Genomic DNA, 21,612 nt, shown 5'->3' with positions numbered 1-21,612 from the left:
CTCTCTCTCTCTCTCTCTCTCTCTCTCTCTCTCTCTCTCTCCCTCTCTCTCTAAAAAATCACTTAAAACAATAACAAAAAACGAGTTCCAAATTCAAAATAGAGCCTCTAGGAAAAGGCCTCTCATTCTATTTCTGTGACAAGAAAGCCTCGCTCACCACTGTCCCACTGTGGCCGAGATGCCCAGGACAGGAACGCTCGTGGCAGGGTCTGATGGCTGACTGCAATGCCAGAGGGCAGGAAGGGCAGGAATAAACATTCCAGTAAGCATCTGAACAAATATGCATTTGCTAGATCAGGCAGAATGAAAAGAATTTCTTCTTCACCTGTAGAATCAGTTACTTCACATTTGGTCACTCAGCCAAACGGTTCCTTTCTCAAATAAGATGTGGAAATTAATGAAGATCCTTAACACTAGGGTAATTTCTTATATTAGAAAAAAAATACTTACAGACTTTCTGATATCTTTGGAAGACAGATCAATCAATTTCTTGTTCATAGACCACTCCTCGTCAGATTCCATTATGGCTTTCTAAGAAACAGGCATTTGTTAATGAAAAATAATATGCAAATACAATAACACAGTTTAAAAAACTCAAATACAGTAAATGAATTACAGGGTATATTATACATGGTAAGTCATTATTTTGAGTGGACAAGCTTTAATTTGTCTTACTTAAAATTGGAACTTCTTGATTTTTTTAAAAGTCCTATATTTTAGTCAAGAGATAGTTTTCTCATTCTTAACTCTTGTACTGAAGTTAAGTTCAGCTCAACTTTACATGACAAAAACCATCTTTAATACAACCAACCAATTTACTATTGCACAAAATTGTGGACATAAAAGGTGACAAATTCCTTCCTCCATTCATAGACATCTACTACAAATAAATACATTTCGTTTTATTGCTCTTCTTCCAAATATGAAAAGAGTAATTTCTATGCCTTCTAGCAACCAAGTAGTTAAAACTATTTCTGGCCATATAACAAAGAAGTAAAAGTGCAGGGAGGGAAAAAACACAGAAATGGCAATATAATACTTTCTAGTCTAAGCAATAGACTAAAATTTATGGTAAAGAAATGTTTAATAGAAAGAAAGGCTAGGGTGATAAGTATAAAATAATCTCTTTTTTATACAGTACTAGAGGCCCGGTGCACGAATTTGTGCACAGGTGGGGTCTGGCCAACCTGCCCCAACCAGGGCGATTCAGGCTGGGCCTGCCGGCCGGGGGGAAGACCCACAGGTGGTTGGCCAGCTGGCCCCGCTCCCTGGTCAAACTCCGGGTCAAATTCCTGGGTGAGGGGACAATTTGCATATTAGCCTTTTATTATATAGGATTGTAATTAATGAAGCAACTTCTAATGATGAAATTAACATTCAAATAAGCACAATTTAAAAACATCAGATATACTGCTGCTCCCTATTTAAAGGGCATGGGTTGCCCTAGCTGGTTTGGCTCAGCGGGTTGTCAGGCTTCATCCTCAGTGGGGGGCGTGCAGGAGGCAGCTGCTCAATGTTTCTCTCTCATCACTGATGTTTCTACCTCTCTCTCCCTCTCTCCTCCTCTGAAATCAATAAAAATACATTAAAAAATAAAAATAAAAGGCATGGGTTACTTGTGTTGGCACTATAATGTAGCACATTCTTTATAAAATTTAAGCCAAATCCGCTCTACCCAATTTGGCTCAGTAGTCAGCCTGTGGACCAAAGAGTCCCGGGTTCAATTCCAGTCAAGGGCACATACCTTGGTCGCAGGCTCTTCCCCAGCCCAGGCCCTGGTCAGGGCTCATGTAGTAGGCAACCAATCGATGTGTTTCTCTCACATCTATGTTTCTCTCTTTCCCTCAATCTTCCACTCTCCCTAAAAATCAATGGGAAAATATCCTTGGATGAGGTTTAACAAAAACAAAAATTTAAGCCAAATCCAATAAACGCATCTTTAACGATCATATGGTGTGCCCATACCTCAACGCCTACAGTCACAATCAATCAGGACTATACCGAGGAAGTACAAAACAACAAACAAACAAACAAAACCCACTGAAGAACAGTATAATAATCTCTCAACTGATTTTCTTTAACATAGGATTTACATTGCCATCCTATACTGTCTAAACATTGCATTTGCAAGTCTTCCAACAGTATCTCACAAAACATTACCTCCTTTCTTTATTGTGCATGTTACTATTTCATATATGGTTCTATATTTATGTATTTATATTAGTCTATTAAACTATATTGTATTCAGGTCAGCATCAAACACATGCTATTTAGTAAGTTTCTTGAATATTAAAACACTTAACCAAGAAGTGTAGTCATTTACTATATATCCAAAAATGTATGTCAAAGTAAGATATTAGTTTCTCTTTATAAATAGCATAATGAGGTATGAAATACTAAAACTTACAGCAATAACTTGCTTTAGCAATTGCTATTTGTACTGTTTGTATATAACTGTCTATGGCTCTCATGAATTTCAGTGATAAGTTTTCTAAAGTTATGACTATAATTTTGACTTGGAAATACTCAAGGTAAAACTATTTTTCATTTGAGAAATGAGAAATTGGAATAGTAATTATAAATTATCATTTGATATTATATGCACACTTATAAAAAAGCATGCTTTTCAAGGCCAAAATCCAAAATTTCTTTCCATAGAAATTTATAAAGAATTTTTTGTGATTTACTTTATGTCTTTATATAACATAAAATTTTATTTAAGTACATTGGAGAAAAAATACAGAATAAAGATAACTGTATTCATAAAACTGCACTGTAGCAAAATACAAGTACACATGTAAAGACTATCTATAAATACCTTAAAATAGATGGGAGCCATATCACCCACTTCCTTTGGGAGAGGAATGCATTCATAAACCATATGATATTGTTTCTTCATGCTCATGTTAGTTTCTAAAAAGATGCAATCCAACCCTTTATCTTCAAACATCTTTACCAATGATTTTCTAAACATCTGAAGAAAGGGAAATATAAAGAAAGGTAAAGAAAGCACTTAACAGAAGATTCAAAATATGAAAATAATTAAAAGTACAATGAATCCCTTTAAAATAAAAGACAAATTGTAAACTATATCTGAACTCAGTAATGTTACTTTGTAGCTGCTTTACTTTCTACATCCAGTACATAATTTCACATATTTAAGCAACATTTTTTAAACTGAAATTCACACTGCATAGTTTTATGTATAAATGAAATGGTTCCAATAAACTAAAATAACGAAAGAGATCAAATCAAATTCAGGTGGTAAAATATGCAGAAATTACAGTAAAATATAGAATAACATCCATATGCCAAAAAAGGTACCCTGAGCAAGCAGGCTTCCTTTAATTCAGTAACAGACAAGCAGAATTCACTTCTAATTGTTTCCCTATGCTCACAGCATCTTCATTTGCTGGTTCCCTTACATGTCTGCTGACCCTTCATTTGTAACCTTGTGTATTCAAGCAATCCCCTATTTCCAGTCCTACCAAGAATATGAAAATCAAATATACTAAAGATGAAAAGAGTACTTTCTTTTCCCAAATAGCTCATCATTATTACAAAATCATTATTTTTTTTAATTTTTTACTTATTTATTTTATTCACATTTCACACTCCTTGACCTGAGGGACAGTTGTTTGTAGAGGAGCTTAGACATGGAGTCCACGACTTTAACATGGATTCACAGGACACCCCTCATAGTATAGGAGAAGGCAGGGATTAGAAGAAGAAAGGGAAGCACTGGGCTGAAGACCAGAAGCCAACTCTCCCCACAGCATCATGTGCAGACCCCCAGGGGGTCTGAGAATTACAAATTCAAACTTGGTCTAGTAGAGTGTTATGCAAGTATATTTGTCCAAGTAGGGGAATTAAACAATTTTTATTTAGATTTATCAGCTTGATTTATAATTTTTAAATATCTTAATTAAAGTTATCTTCTTATGATATAGATTACATGTAGAAATAATACAGAGCAATCCCTTGTGCTCTTAACCCAGCTTCCCCCCATGGTAACATTTTACAAAAGCACAGACAAGCAAGATACTAATTTTGATGCAGTCAAGATACAGAGCGACTCCAATACTATGAGGATGTCTCCTGTTGCCCTTTTCTAGTCACACTCACTCCAACCCCCATCTCCTTTCTTAAACCCTGGCAACAACCACTTTGTTCTACTTTCTTTAATTCTGTCATTTCAGGAAAATTATATAAATTGAATCACACAATCTTTTGGGGTTGGTGTTTTTCATTTAGCATAATTCTCTGGAGATTTGACCAGGTTGCTGCTGAGACATTGCCTAGAAGTTCAAGTTCCCCACTCAGCCTCTGTTGATACCCAAAAAGCGAAGAGGCTACTTATTACTGTGGGTAGGGGATGAACAATCTGGTCCCAGCCAGGCCTCCACTGCTCATCTACTCTTGTCACTCACCACTTTTCCATCTTCCACTCATTTTATGAAGTAAGAGCAAGTAGAAAAGGAAGGGAGGGAGGGAGGGAGGAAGGGAGGAAAGGACCAAATAATTATAATTTGAGGTGAACTAGAAAGGTACTTAGTAACAACAAGCATGGGATTCACTTTTCATTTCTGACTGCAGCAATATAATTAAGTTGAACATAGTCTCTTTTTTATCTTTATTGTTGAAAGTATGACAGATGTCCCCCATCTTTCCCCCACTGACCCCCTCCACCCCATTCCCACCCCCTCTCCAGGCCTTCCCCACACTACTGTCTGTCTAAGGGCTATGCATATATGCATATAAATTCTTTGGTTAATCTATTCCCGTCCCCTACCCCCCACCTTCACTCTTCCTGGGCACACAAGAAAACCAAATTTCCCAGCCTCTCTGGGGCTTAGGTGGGGCCATATTAAGTTCTGAGCAATGAATGCATGTAGAAACAATATGTATGACCTGGGTGTTGATGCAGCTCAGAGGCAGCGTGCCTTCTCATGTTCACTGTCTTCCATCCCAGGTGCTGAAAGAGAAGGACTCCACACAGAACAGCCTTATCGGAGATGGAGCTGGATGCCTGAATTACTGCTTACAGGTGACCTGCCTTAGAGAACTGTCTGTCCAATCCAGACTGGACTATGATATAAGAAATTAACTTTTGCTGTTGCAAAGTTCTGTGAGTTAGGTTTTATTTGCACCCTAACTGAAGAATGACAAGATGGGCAATTCACTGACATCAGGGATATGACTGAAGCTGCTGCTGAACCAGAAAGTGACGATAGTTAACCCTGTTGTTCCCGCTGCTGAAATATATGTCCCAAATAGTTACCTTCCTACGCCTCATATTATATGGACAAAACAACTAAAAAACAAAATCAAATGGGAAATATGCAAATTTAGCTTTAGAATATAGTTTATTAGATTATCTCTATTTTGTTAACTGTTACTATGTTTGTAAATTTTTATTTATTATAAATATTTTCAATTAATTGTTATTTACTTCATTTTCTAGTTCTGTAGAGAGAAAATAATTTTATATGCTAGAAAAAGGAAAATTATTTTCTATATAAGTGGAACTATATATTTGAAAACCAAACATTTTTGAAGAAGGGAAAAAGTGAATAAAAAGCGGCAACAACAATAATAAAAATTTAGGCAATCCAAATTATCTCACAGACTTCCTTCCTTCCTGATTGTTCATAATCCTTCCCTGGCTTAACTGTTGGAAGTAGTGAAGACAGACTCAAGATGTCATGAATTATAAATGAAAATTCAAAAGTACTAAATGAGTAGTGATAAAAGAATAGTACAATATTATAAAATATATAAACATCAAGCTAATAGCTTCAAGGAGGACACATACTATTGTAAGTACTTCTGCTCTATGAATATAAAAGACTTTAATTTTAAAATATGAGTTTAATGGTGTAATTTGAGGTTACCAATTCCATTAAAGCAGGATTCGCCCCCGGAGTTCAATATAATGAATATACTATACATATTTAAATAATATTCATTTTTTATAGTTATATGAAAACTAAACAGTGAAGAAAGCTCTTTAGTTCATTAAGATACCAAAACTATTTTATGCTTCAGAGAGATATAGAGATCCCATGTTATGGGGATAACATAAAATTTCCATATTCCTAGTGGAAAATACTTCACCCTTTGGGTAATCACTATTTTCTACATTTCTAAGCTATGATTACTCACCTAATTGCTATTCCTCATTTAGGTAACACACTTGAACTAAAATTCCTTATAATACATTTAAGTAAACAATACTACAGGGCATTATAATTCTTAATATGTATCAAGTCACATCACAAAAAAATCAAGTAGGTATGAGTAAACAATTTTGAAATGAAAATGAAAAATATCAAAGCTATCATATAATAGTAATCCTATTATTTATTCCAGTTTTCTAATAGAACTTAAAGTTTTAAAGGTAAAGTTATCCAAAGATAAATGTTATGAGATAGAACAGAACATACACATTTAACTCTATACCCTTCACAGAGTGTCCCCTCAAAAATGACATTAATTTTTAAAACAGCACAAAACTACTAGAACAAATAATGAGAGAAAACACTAACGATCAGATCACCAGGGATTACCTGACTTAAACACTAGAAGCGGGTTCACACCTGGGTGACATAGGAGCCGGGCTTAGCAGGGACAGTAAAGAAGAGGGCCAGGCTGCAGAATCCTCAAAAGGCTCAGGACCGGGCAGCACCACGTAATTGTGGAAGTGAAGGGAAGGCGTGGTAATAAACAGACGGTGCCCTGGCCAGGCGGCTCGGTTGGTTGGAGTGGCGTCCCATACACCAAAAGGTTGTGGGTTCCTTAAAAGTGAAGTATTTTCTACTAGGAATATGGAAATTTAATGTTATCTCCTTAACATCGGATTTCTCTCTCTCTCTGAAGGATCCCAGTCAGGGCGCATACCTCGGTTGTGGGTCTGATCCCTCCCTGGTCAGGGCGTGTAAGAGACGCAACCAACTGATGTTTCTCTCTCACTCTTTCCCTTCCTCTTTCTCTCAGATAATCAATAAACATATCCTCCTGGGAGGATTAAAAACAAACTAACAAAAAACCCAGATGGCATAGGTGGAAGTCTTTAACACACCAGAGGCCCTCCTCCACACCAGCAGAATACTGCAGGATTATCCTTTGTAGAAGGCGGCTGGGCTAAGAAAACCAGATAGTTGAGATTCTACAGTCTGAAAACAGGGGCATTATGGGAAGTGTTACTTAATGTTCTTAAATGTTCAACATTTTGGCACTCCAGCCTCTTCCCTGACTCAGCTCCCAGAACACTGGCCAGCTGGTTTAAATGCTCTGAGCAAGAGATTAAAAGGGTCTTTCTAGAGATTCTGATTGGCCCCAAGAAAAAGACATAAAGGTACCCACACTGGAGGTTGCCCAATGAAATGGCCCCATTATATCACTCCACAGTGAAGTCCACTGTAGATGAGAATCAAAGACTCTACCACCATACTGCCAATTTGGGATATTTAAAAAATGGACCTATAACATATGTTCAAACATATTTGTCAAACTGATAAAAATAAATATAAAGGGGACAGAATTTCACTATGCATTTAATAAAACTAAAAATTTGGAACTTTATTCATTCGAAATTTGTAATTATTCCCATATGTTTTGCTGAAACTTATCTTTGCATTTTTATTAAATATAAAATCTAAGATTAAATTTAAATGTTACTAGAGGATGGGGAAAAAGTCACTTGAAAGAAATGGCTCCTGTATTTGCAAACTATATATATACATATTTTTTATATTTTTATTGATTTCGGAGAGGAAGGGAAAGGGAGAGAGAAATAGAAACATCAATGATGAGAGAGAATCATTGATCAGTTGCCTCCTCACACCACACACTGGGGATGGAGCCCACAACCCAGGCATGTGTCCTGACCGGGAATCAGACCTTGACCTCCTGGTTCATAGGTTGACGCTCAACCACTGAGCCACACAGGCTGGGCTGCAAACAATATATTTTGCTAGGTCTAATCATTTTTTAAAATATATTCTCTAAAAGAGGTGAATGGCCATAAGAATATTCAACAGGGTGTAATTTGAGTTTTTATACATATTTGGAATTAAGAGCTATAATGCCATTATTTATATGAAACAATTTGGTTTTTCTTCCCTCACTCAATATTCTGTAATTCACATGGCTTACAAAATCTGCTAAACTATAATGTAACCTGTACTAGAATATGCCATACCTTTGGGCAGAATTAATGAATGCGTTTGTCTCTGCATTTCTCACAACACTTGGATTATCTTATACTCATGTATTCTGTATATGTTGTACTGAATAAATTCCTTCTTCATCTACTTCAATGTGTTTCATAAAGTAGCTTAATTTCTTACAGAAATATAAAACACACAGACTTGATTCCTGTATTACCTAAAATCTTTCTGGCACTGTATTTTGTTCTAAATAAAATCAGTTTTGATATATAAATTTTTTGTTTTATATGAGTACCACTTTTTTCATTCTTTTTTTTTTTATTGATTTTAGAGAGAGAGGAAGGGAGATGGAGAGAGAGATAGAAACATCGATGAAAGAGAAACATCCATCAGCTCCCTCCTATAAGGCCCCACTGGGGATGGAGCCCATAACCTGGGTATGCGCCATGACCGCGAATAGAACCGGCAACCTCTCGGTGCAGGGAACGACGCTCAATCCCCTGAGCCACACAGGCTGGGAAGTATATATATATACTTTCTAGAAGCATTTCAGAAAAGTCCCAAAATAATTCTGAAAACTGAATTTGCGTACCTTTCACTTGAAATTATTTATTGCACTGATATCCACTACTAGAAAAAAAACAATAAATTTTCACATCAAATATATTAGTCCACATTCTTACCCTTGCTTGGCCATAGATGCATTAAAACAGTCTGTCCTTTAACTTTCCCAGCATAAACTTAAATATTCCAGGGAGAAAGAGACTTGAATTTCATTCAATGCAGTTAAAATAGCTCCTCTTTTGGCATTTTTACTGGCATCATGAAAAGACTAGTATATAGTCTCTTTTGAAGTCTAACCATTTTCACATTTTTCTAAGTAGAAGTCCCTGTATTCCTATTCAGTGGTCAGGTATTTAAAAAACAAGAGTTTTCATTCTTTCTTTGTTGGTGATTATGAGGTCTTGAAATAATTCAGCAGCAATTTCAACCATACTATTATGCCTTTCAATTTCTTAAAGCTCCCTGACACATATACAAAGTCCCTGAATCCAAACTATCAGCCAGGTTATAAAGGGAAAAGTGCAAAAATTAAAGCTGGTAACAAATCCCCACAAAATCACAACAGCAGAGACAGCCAGTTCCATTACAGAAAAATAAAACAACTGCTGAATATAAACATCCAACTTCCAAAATTTATTTTTCATTATCTAAAAATATCTTTCCTTTTGGCTGTAACTTATTAGCTTACTGTCGTAAGCATGATTATCTCATGTTTCACAAATGCACAGATTAAAAATCTTACACTGGCCCTAACTGGTTTGGCTCAGTGGATAGAGCATTGGCCTGCGGGCTGAAGGATCCCAGGTTCAATTCTGGTCAGGGGCATGTACCTTGGTTGCGGGCACATCCCCAATAGGAGGTGTGCAGAAGGCAGCTGATAGATGTTTCTCTCTCATCGATGTTTCTAACTCTCTATCCCTCTCCCTTCCTCTCTGTAAAAAATCAATAAAATATATATTTTTTTAAAAATCTTACACTGACTTTTTTAAAGTAAAAATAATAATTACTTTGTCACAGTTTATTTAGTAGACAAAAGCTTTCAGTTGATCACCTGAAACTAATATGTTATATGTCAATGTATCTCAATTAAAAAAAAAAAAATTTTTTTTTAACTTTCAAAATATGGCCCTGGCTGGGTAGCTCAGTTGATTAGAGTGCCATCCTAATACACCAGGTTGCAGATTCGATCCCAGGTCAGGGCTCATACAAGAATCAACTAATGAATGCATCAATAAATGGAACAACAAATCGATGTTTCTCTCTTTCTCTCTGTCTCTCCCTTCCTCTCTCTCTCTGAAATCAATCAATAAATTTTAAGAAAGTAAAAAGCTTCCAAAGTATGTAGTACATAAGGGATCATGGTGAAAATACCATGATCCACAGATATGCACAACTATATAAATGTATACAAGTTCAGAAAGTTAAAAATCATTGGATGAAGGTATAAAACTTGTTGAGATTTATCAGAATAGTTTGTAAAAATTGTTCATAAGCTTTACAATGATAATGAACATTATCATGCTGACCTGAATTTCCTCCCAGATGTCTTCATCCAATAAGGTAGCGGCTCTATGGTGCTGCAGAGGGACTATCAGGCAGTGACCCTCGGTAAGAGATCGGAAGTTGGGTAAACATAAATAAACCTATGGGGGAAAATTGCAAACATGAAATGTTATTGCTATCTATTCTCAGCTGCAACAGATGGACCCTTACTAGGGAAATACGGCTAACATTTAATAAAGTACACTTGCCTATAAGCAATATATTTTAATGTTTTTAAAAACATTTAATATTTTTAAAATATTTTAAAAGCCACGAAGATAGCTTTTGTTTTTAAAACTAAATCTTTATTGTTGAAAATATTACATGTCAGCTTTTTTCCTCCACTGACCCCTTCTAGCTCGTTCCCGCCTCCCCACCCCAGGCCTTCATCCCCTACGTCTGTGTCCATGAATTATGCATATATGCATACAAGTTCTTTGGTTGATCAGTGCCCACCCACCCATACTCCCTCACCTTCCCTCTGAGATTCTGCAGTATGTCCTATGCTTCTATGTCTTGGGATCTGTTTTGTTCATCAGTTTATTTTGTTCATTAGATTCCATATATAAGTGAGATCATGTGATACTTGTCTTTCTCTGACTGGCTTATTTCACTTAGCATAATACTCTCCAGGTCCCTCCATGCTGTCTCTTTTTTTCTGCTGCATAGTATTCCATGGTATAAATGTATCACAGCTTTTTTATCCACACATCTACTGATGGGCACTTGGGCTATTTCCAGATATTTAGCTATTATAAATTGTGCTGCTATGAACAGAGGGTGCATATATTCTTTCTGATTGGTGTTTTGGGTTTCTTAGGATATATTCCTAGAAGTGGAATTACTGAGACAAATGGCAAGATAGCTTTTAATTAACTGGAAATTAATAGCATAAGTCTCAGTTTTAACTGTTACACATCAAAGATTAAGCTTACCCAAGGGCAGAATGAAAGACACTTTATCCTTGATCTGAAAAAGGTATATGCTTTCAAAGACCTTGGTATAATTTTGCAAGAATAAAAAAAAAAAATGCGCGGCCTGGTGATAGCAGAAATATCTAACACTTATTAATTCAGACCTTTCTCTCATTGGCTGAGAAAGGAGAATTCACCCAACTAAGAGAGAAAGGAAATAGCCTCTGAGTGCTGTACTTCTCTGGCTAAGTTCTATTTATTTACATACATGTATTAACTACAAGCTGGAGCTACTTTTCCATTGTAAGTTGTCTTTTTTTAGAAAGGGTTAATAGGCCCCGGCCAGGTGGCTCAGTTGGTTGGCGCATTGCTCCCCATACACCAGAAAGGTTGCAAGTTCAATTCCTGATCAGGGCACATACCTAGGTTGCGAGTTTGATTCCTAGTATGGGAGGCAACTGATCAATGTTTCTCTCTCACATTGATGTCTGTCTGTCTATCTCTCTCTAAAAGCAATAAACAGATCCTCAAGTGAGGATAAAAACAATAATAAAAATAAAAGGTCAATCAGTATGTGTAATAGTGAACAAAAGATATTCATGAAGAGCATCAATAATATTCTGCATAGTTACTTGATCATATTTTCTGTTATTTTTTGTTAGGCTTAAAGCTAGAAATATTTTGTATGGCAGACAATTTTATTGTTTTGTTTATTTAATAAAATAATGCAAATTTTTAAAACTTTGCTGAGAAAGGACCATATTCACAATTAAAAACAGTATCAGTAGTGATTCATTAATTGTAACAAATTTACTATACTGACATAAGATGTATTAACAGAGAAAACTGGGTATAAATTATATGGAACTCTGTACTATCTTTTCAGTTTTTCTCTGAAAATTGCAAATTTTCACTCTAAAATTACCCAAAAAAAAGTAAAATGAAAAAAATAAAGTCGATTTTTTAAAAAGTAAAACAAAGTGTTAAGACAGAAAGGTGGCTAGAGGACTTTTATTTTATAAAAAGGAAAGAGAAGGCAGGGAAAGCTGATGACCAGATCATTATCTAACTGTCTGACTCTAAGAGTACCAAGATAGTTTCATTAATATACTTGGATATAAGACATTAACTTTAAAAATTAGACATTCAAGCTGAGTGAGAATTACTGAATTGCTCTGAAATACTATTTAGCATTTCTGCTTAACAGCAAAGTAACTATTAAGGTCTGCACACTGTGCCTCCCTGGGCTCAGCCCGTCTTCATGCAGTGGGAAAATGAAATCACTGAAAATAACCCAAACTTCCCCTAAAACATTGCAGGAAGGACTTAAGTGGTACTTTACATTTAATTTATGCTTACATTTTTTTAAGGTAGGGATAAGACTAAAGAAGAATGAAAAATTTATACACGATGTCATAATTAAAAAATGTAAATGCTTAGGTAAAAGTCTGGGAAAGAACTTAGAAAAATTAATACCAGTAGCTGGTTAAAGTGGATATTTTTAATTGACTAAAGTTTGAATGGAATTTTTACATTTACCTTTCCCATAAAGTATGGAGGGAAAGAAAGGAGAAGAAAAAGAAGGATACATTGACTGTCTTAATGATCTAAAGATATTAAAGACTAGAGTTGGAATGGAAAAGCAATTGAATACATAGGTGTGTGTGTGTGTGTGTGTGTGTGTGTGTGTGTGTGTGTGTGTTTACAAAACAAATTAATTAAATTAAGAAAAATGTATATGTATGTTCCCAAAACTAGGATTTCCTAAAACTAGCATTCATCCATTCAACTTCCTCTCCCATTGCCTTCTCTCACTCACTCCACTCCAGCTACACTAGTCTTTCTGTTTTGTGAACATGAAATTCATTTTTTCCACAAAGCTTTCACTCACGGATGCCCCTTCCTGAAGCAGTATTCACTCTTATATATTTCATGTTGCTTGCGCCTTCTCATCTTTCATATCTTTACAAAATATCTCCTCAGAGAAGCCTTCTAAGACTACCTTCTCAAAAAATACTTCCCATAATTTTATACCATTTTCTCAATCTGCTACATGACAACACTTTCTTAAATCAGGGAAATTATTACTTTGTTTATTTTATTTCCTATTTCACTAGAAAAACAAGCTCCATAATATATCTGAGTCTCAATTTTCCCCAGTGAATAATTAGGGTCTGGCATCCATATATCAGGTACATGATAATGATTTACTTAATATAAGAATTAAACCACCAAATATTTATTAAAATAAGCGACTCTTATTAGTAACTATTAAATAAGTGACTATTAAATTTATTGAAATAAGTGACTGTAAACAGACATGCTTGGCATACAATGATGAATAAATTATCCATATCCTCATGGAACCCACAGACTCTTGGGGAAGATATTCAATAAACAAGTAAAACAAAATACAGTAAACTTCTTCAAATGATGAGATATTCTATGAAGAAATAAATAGGTTCTATGAGAAAGTAAGGAAAGAAGAAGCTACTTTAGATGATCTCTGAGGTGGATTTTAATACAGAGAATCAAGTGTCAATCATAAAAATAAGGGCAGACACAGGATAATGGCAGAGCCAGAATTTGAATTCACATAGTCTGGCTCCACAGTCTAGTCCAGAGGTGGGCAAACTTTTTGACTTGAGGGCCACAATGGGTTCTTAAACTGGACTGGAGGGCTGGAACAAAAGCATGGATGGAGTGTTTGTGTGAACTAATATAAATTCAAAGTAAACGTCATTACATAAAAGGGTACGGTCTTTTTTTTTTTTTTAGTTTTATTCATTTCAAACGGGCCGGATCCGGCCCGCGGGCCGTAGTTTGCCCACGGCTGGTCTAGGGCCTTAACCACTACCCAATGCTGCCTCTCTAAAGAGCAGAATCATGCAAAATGCAAGCTTCATGTCACTTAAACATTTACACTCGCTGTAAAAAAGATTTTAAAAATCATGGGACCCTAGAAAAGAAAAATATCTGAAACACAGACTAAGAGAAGACAGATTCCTTAGGAATCTTATAAGAGTATGAACAAAGAGGCAAATCTACACATACCACCAAATCATTTCCTTAGAACAATAAATTGTATATTTCTTACCTTAATACCTATTGCAACAATAAGGTGCTTGGGAAACTGAGAGCTGTCAAAACAATATAGACACCTTTCCATTTGTGCAGCAAGACTCCGGTGTTCAGCAATAGCTTTTTTCCTCTGGTTTTCTTCTTCTTCACCAAAATGTTCTTTTTCAGCTGCTTTGGAGACAAACATGTCATCCAGAGTATAATAGTCTCCATCTGTCTTTCCCATAAACTGAAAAACCAAAACAACAGTAGTGGGAAGTAGAAGGTAGTAGTTAGAGTTTATTGTACTGAAGCATACTTAAGTCATATTTGTAAGTTCTATGATAAAACACTTACATTTTTTTAAAAAGGAGAAAAGGGAAACATAATTAAAATTTAAGCTTGACCTTCAAGGGTCAATCCATCATCACATCATATCATCATCACAGCTAAAGTTTACTGAGTAATTACTATGTGCAATTCTATGAATTTGATTGTTTTACACTCCTAGGAAGAGGGGACCATTCTCATTTCCACTTAATAAATGAAGAAACTAAACCACAGAGAATCACTTTCACTTTAAAATTAGCATATACTCTATACAGAACATAAAATATTTTTCAGCTATATCTCTAGGTGCCTTCGCCACATCTCCCCTAACATAAACTGTACCCAGGGTGATGCTTTTAACACAAAACACAAATTTTATTTATGTTCCTGATTAAAATCTTCCAAGAGCTCTACACTGTGAACAAAATCAAGTTCAAACTCTGGTTTGGTGTACTAAATTATAGACACAGAAAGGCATAATGGTTAAAAGCTTGACCTCTACAGTCAGAATGACCATGGTAAAATTCTACTGCCTGTCTGTGCTCTCTCTCTATGCTTTATTTCCTCGTTTTACAATGGTTATAACAATACTAGTGGCCTGGAGCACAAAATTCGTGCGGGGGAGGGGGGGGCCCTCAGCCTAGCCTGCACCCTCTCCAATCTGGGACCCCTCAGGGGATGTCCGACTGCCGGTTTAGGCCTGATCCCTCTGGGCCTAAACTGGCAGTTGGACATCCCTCTCACAATCTGGGACCACTGGCTCCTAACCACTCACCTGCCTGCCTGCCTGATAGCCCCTAATCACTCTGCTGCCGGCCTGATCAACCCCAACTGACCCCCCTTCCGGCCTGATCACCCCTAACTGCCCGCCCCTGCCGGACTTATTGCCCCCACTGCCGCCCCCCACCGGCCTGCTCGCCCCCAACTGCCCTCCCTTGCTGGCCTGATCACCCCTAACCACCTCTACCTAGACTCCGCCACCATGGCTTTGTCTGGAAGGACGTCCAGAAGGTCTCCCAGAAGGTCTCCCAGTCTAACTAGCATATTACCCTTTTATTAGTATAGATTATCTATCTAATAGGTTTATCTCACTTAATCTTCACAATACATGCTTGGCACACAGTAAGGACTCATAAAAGTGAGCCACCATTACCATTACAAACCTCTGTGATCTGGAATTGATAACTTCTCCAGTCACATCTAATCACATCCCTACACAAACTCAGGCTCTAGCCCAGCCGTGGGCAAACTACGGCCCACGGGCCGTATCCGGCCCGTTTGAAATGAATAAAACTAAAAAAAAAAAAAGACCGTATCCTTTTATGTAATGATGTTTACTTTGAATTCATATTAGTTCATACAAACACTCCATCCATGCTTTTGTTCCAGCCCTCTGGTCCAGTTTAAGAACCCATTGTGGCCCTCGAGTCAAAAAGTTTGCCCACCCCTGCTCTAGCCACTCTAATTTCAGTCCGCAAAGTACTGCTGTGCTCAGGTTTTGCACGGATCACTCTCTGACCAATTTTGCCATTCTACTCCTACTCATATTTCAATCTGAGGCTTAGATGTAGTTGTCACCTCCATGTAATAACTTTCCTAGATCTTCTAAACAACTCCAATACTCTACTCACATTAGTCTTATGATGACCACACTGTACCATAATTGCTCATTAACTTGTGGTTTTACTTCCCTTAGACTAAGTTCTAAGTTCTACTTAGTCTACTAAGTACCAAAAAGAGAACCATCTTTTATCAACTACAGAGCAACTGCAAGATGCTTGGATCTCAGCAGATATTTTAAAAGATATGAGCCTGGTCGGTGTGGCTCAGTGGTTGAGTGTCAACCCGTGAACCTGGAGGTCACCATTCCATTCCCTGTCAGGGCATATGCCTGGGTTTCAGGCTATATCCCCAGTAGGGGGAGTGCAGGAGACAGCTGATCAATGATTCTCTCTCATCACTGATGTTTCTCTCTCTCCTACTCCCTTCCTCTCTCTGAAATCAATAAAAACGTATCTAAAAAAAAAAAAAAGATTTGAAGAAAGCTGAAGTGGCTCTCTCTATTCATGTCAGAGAAAGTAGATTTCAAAGCAAACAATATTGTGAAGGATAAAAGGCATTTCATAGTGATAAAAGAGTCAGACCATCAAGAGGACACAAGAACCCTGAAGTGCATGAACCTAATAACAGAGTTTCAAAATATATGAAGCAAAACTTGATAGAATTGCAGGAGAAATAGAAAAATCCATAACTATAGTTAGAAATTTAAACACCACTGTTTCAAAAATTTATAAAACAAGTAGAAAATCACTAAGCATATAAAAGACTTAAATAAACTATCAACTTGAATAAACTATAAACCTGACATTGATAGAAATTCTATCCAACATCAGCAGGATACACATTCAAGTGCACAAAGAATATTTACCAAGACTGATGACATTCTTGGCTGTAACACAGTCTCAATAAATTTAAAAGGATTCAAGTAACATAAAGTATGTACACTGGACACAATGTAATTAAATTAGAATTCGTAACATCAAGATATTTGGAAAATTGCCAACTATTTGGACACTAAATAGCACACTCGGAATAACCCGCTGATCAACAACAACAAAAAGAAAACTAAAAAGTATTTTAAACTGGAAAAAAGCCGAAACCGGTTTGGCTCAGTGGATAGAGCGTCGGCCTGCGGACTGAAGGGTCCCAGGTTCGATTCCGGTCAAGGGCATGTACCTGGGTTGCGGGCACATCCTCAGTAGGAGATGTGCAGGAGGCAGCTGATCGATGTTTCTCTCTCATCGATGTTTCTAACTCTCTATCTCTCTCCCTTCCTCTCTGTAAGAAATCAATAAAATATATTTAAAAAATAAAAATAAAAAATAAACTGGAAAAAAAAAATACAACATGTGAATTTGTGGGCTGTTGCTAAAGCAGTATTCCCAGGGACAATTAAAGCACTAAACACCCATATTAGAAAACAAAAAAACGCCTCAAATCAATGATGTCAACTTCTACCTTAAAAACTAGAGAAAATGAAACAAAATATAAACAGAAGAAAATTTCTAAAAAGTCATTGACAGAATCAGGTAAAACAATTATTAGTTAGGTATTTCCCGGAGCACATTAGCTTTCTTGTCCATAACAGGAATTTATTTTTATCTTCTTTTTTTCCATATTAATACTTGTATGTCTCTTTATTCTTTCAGGTTTACCTATTTATGGAAACTGCCCTAAGTTACAAATTATTATTTTAACTTCAGACTATATCTCCACCATAACATACTACATTTTGAAAAATATCAGAACTGATCTTTTTCATAACAACGACCAACTATGTGCTAAGTATTAATAAAAATTTTGAGTACTCTCCCATCCAAATATCCCTGCAACAGAGAAATCGTCATTCTCCTTCGTACTGTCATACAAAGCAGAGCCTGAGAGAGACTAAGCAACAATCAAAGTCACACAGCTAATATGGATAGAGAGAGGAACCAAACATAGGTGAATCCAATTCTAAAACTGAAGCGGGCCTCTCCCACTTAAGAAATCCAACTTTAAAACACAGCAAGGGTATACTTTGAAACAGTCTTTGAAGCAGAACAGAGAATCTGAAGAAAACTTAAATTTCATCCAGCATAATCATACCCAAATCATGTTAAGATACTTATCCAAGAGAGCATAAATATCTAATAGGTATGTATCTTATCTAAAAATATATTAGTAGAAGAATATGCACTTTTATATGTAACTGAATCTTCACCCTCTAATTATTTGCATTTTCCCGGTTATCTTCTCTTAGAGGTTAGATCCAACCACTCTGCCTGCCTGCCAGATGCCCCTAACTGCTCGCCTGCCTGCCTGATATCGCCCCTAACCCCTCTGCCTGCCTGATTGCCCCTAAGCACTCTGCCTGCCTGATCACCCCTAACCGTCTCTGCCTGCCTCCCTGATCACCCCTAACTGCTCACCTGCCTGCCTGATTGCCCTTAACTGCTCACTGGGGGGCGGCTGGCCGGGGTGAGAGGCCGTGGTCGTTCAGGTCGTTCCACCGTTTCAGTCGCTGGGCTTTTATTGTATAGGATAGTCTCATCAGGCTATTAAGCATTTGAGCTTCCAAAAATATCATCACTAATCTTGAAATTTATAAAAATATAAATCATTCTTGATTCTGTGTACTATAAATCAACCACACATTCCAGGAACATTGTCCCATCATCTGACTATCCCTATGACCATACCTCTGATAAGACCTGAATAATTTTTTCTCAGCAATTCAGTGTTATAACCACATTGAAATTTCTAGAAATGTGGAAAAGGTTGAGAATTAAAAGGTCAACAATATTAAGAGATAAAAGATTGTGCTCATTTTTAAAGTAATATTATTGAAAAATCAAAACAACAGGGAGTATTGAAACAAAAAATATCTTAATTTTCTATGCAAGTTAGTATAGTAGTGAAAAAGGTAATTTTGTTTTCGACTTCAAGTCTCAAGTATGTGATTTTTGGACAGCAAATATTTATTTAATGTTCTTACATGCTAAGGACTCTAATGGATAGCTAAGATACAATGGTGAGCAAAAGCAGACATAGTCCCAAAAATATAGAACCTATACCATTGATGGTGAACCTATGACACACGTGTCAGAGGTGACACGTGAACTCATTTTTTTGGTTGATTTTTCTTTGTTAAATGGCATTTAAATACATAAAATAAATATCAAAAATATAAGCCTTTGTTTTACTATGGTTGCAAGTATCAAAAAATTTCTATATGTGACACGGCACCAGAGTTACGTTAGGGTTTTTCAAAATGCTGACACGCCGAGCTCAAAAGGTTCACCATCACTGACCTATACAGTAGTGGGAAGATAGACTTACTAAAGGGTTGCCCAGTAGAAAAGTCGAGTTAGAGCTGTGACGGCAATTTGAGATCCTAATAGAGGAATGAAATATGCAGAGATGAAAAAAGCCTTCCTGAAAGAATAATAATAAAGGTGAGATATATATATGTACAGGAAGAGTCAAGTAGACAGAAGGTGGTATAGCAGAAACAGCATGTGCAACGTGTTTGTAGCAGCGGAAAATAAAGCATATTTGAGGAACTGAGTGAAAGTCAGCATGGCTGGAACAGAGGAAGCAAAGCAAAGAAAACAAGATTCAAGATGAGGCTGGAGAGGAAGAGAGCAGACCATTCCAGGTCTTGTTAGGCCATTAACAAGAATCTGGTCTTTAACCTAATAGCAACCAAATGCCATTTGAAATGTCTTAACATAGAGGTCAAAGGATCAGATATACATTGTTGGGGGGGGGGGGGGCAGTTAGTCTGCCTTTAGTGAGGTAGAGTTAAGAAAGAACTGGAAAAATGTAAGAAGAGCCCTGATCAGTTTGGCTCAGTGGATAGAGCGTCGGCCTGCGGACTGAAGGGTCCCAGGTTCGATTCCGGTCAAGGGCATGTACCTTGGTTGCGGGCACATCCCCAGTGGAGGGGGGAGCAGGAGGCAGCTTATCGATGTTTCTCTCTCATCGATGTTTCTAACTCTCTATCCCTCTTCCTTCCTCTCTGTAAAAAAATCAATAAAATATATTTAAAAAAAAAAAAGAAGAAGAAGAAATGCCAGCAAACCAGTTACCAGGCTATTTTCATAGACCTGGTGTAGCAGTGGGAATAAAGAGAAGCAGAGTGATTAGGTGTAGGGGGAGGACAAGATTGGTGACAGATTTGATGTGGAAAATGAGGGAAAGAGAGGCAGCGCTGAAAAATCTTAACTTTCTGATGTAGGCTAGATAGTAGCACCATCTACTGATAAAGGAAAAGCTTGGAAAATGAACCAGGTTCAGGAAAGGGATAAGGCAAACTACTGAATATCTCTGAGCATCAGTTTTTGTTTATTAAATGGGGTTAATACCAACGCTGTCAGATAATTAGAATCATCTATGTATGTGAAGAGCCTGATATATATCAAGACCTCAAAAAACAGTAGTTATTCTCTGCAAGAGTAGTATTCTCAACTGGGGGGACATCTGGAAATACCTGGAGACGTTTTTGGTTGTCACAACGTGGGGTGGATTTGGATGCTATTGGCATCTACTGGGTAGAGGCCAGGGATGGTGCCAAACATTCTACAATGGACAGAATCCTCCCACAACAGAGTTAGTCAGCCCACAATGCCAATAATGTCACAGCTGAGAAACTGTTCCAGAGGGATTGTGATCGCATTATCACAGCAAGGAAAGTTCTTTGTATTCATTATAATGACCATCCACATGAATTAGGGAGTTAAATTATTACTTTGATTCTATTTAATGTAGCAGTTTCCAAATTAAAGCTTGGAAACTGAAGATGTTAGTGAATTAATGGTTAAATACCAAGTATACAAAAATGTTAAATGTCTTCTAACCATGAAAACTAATTTGTTTTCCTATTCTGATGTCTGAGTTAAAAAAAAAAAATCTGAATTATAACGAAGTGGCATCTTATTAAAAAAAGGCCCGGTGCACGATCATGCACTGGGGGGGCGGGACCCCTCTCACAGTCCGGGACCCCTTGCTCGCTGCTCCTTACCACTCAGCTCGCTGCTCCTTAGTGCTGCCACAGAGGCGGAAGAGGCTCCCGCCACCCCCACTGCACTCACCAGACATGAGCTCAGCTTCTGGCTGAGCAGTGCTCCCCCTGTGGGAGCCCACTGACCACCAAGGAGCAGGTCCTGCGTTGAGCATCTGCCCCCTGGTGGTCAGTGAGCATCATAGCGACTGGTTGTTCTGGTTGTTCCGCAGTAACGGTTGCTTAGGCTTTTATTATATAGACTAGAGGCCCAGTGCACAAAAATTTGTGCACTCGGGGGGCGGGGGGGAGGGGGGTCCCCCAGCCCGGCCTGTGCCCTCTCACAGTCTGGGACCCCTCGGCAGATAACGACCTGCTGGCTTAGGCCTGCTCCCGGGTGGCAGAGGGCAGGCCCAATCCCTAAGTGCAGCCCCTGGTCAGGCTCAGAGCAGGGCCGATTGGGGAGTTGGGGCGCCGCCCCCTGTCA

General features: G+C 37.4%; 1 protein-coding gene across 2 annotated transcripts in view; it reads right to left on the bottom strand.

Annotated features, from left to right (window-relative positions):
* Positions 1-21,612, bottom strand: part of CWF19L2 (CWF19-like 2, cell cycle control (S. pombe)) — an 87,364-nt gene that overhangs the window by 10,488 nt on the left and 55,264 nt on the right. For both annotated transcript variants that reach the window (XM_014532895.1, XM_014532896.1), the window contains 4 exons: positions 14,289-14,501; positions 10,262-10,378; positions 2,819-2,974; positions 451-531 (listed from right to left, as the gene is read on the bottom strand). In XM_014532895.1, coding sequence (XP_014388381.1) covers positions 451-531; positions 2,819-2,974; positions 10,262-10,378; positions 14,289-14,501 — 567 coding nt within the window. The remainder of the gene's footprint in view (positions 1-450; positions 532-2,818; positions 2,975-10,261; positions 10,379-14,288; positions 14,502-21,612) is intronic.

This window comes from Myotis brandtii, unplaced genomic scaffold (genome assembly GCF_000412655.1).
Source record: "Myotis brandtii unplaced genomic scaffold, ASM41265v1 scaffold920, whole genome shotgun sequence".
NCBI classification, from domain to species: Eukaryota; Metazoa; Chordata; class Mammalia; order Chiroptera; family Vespertilionidae; genus Myotis; species Myotis brandtii.
The sequence above is the reverse complement of the archived record's forward strand: the minus strand, read 5'-3'. Positions and strand labels throughout refer to the sequence as shown.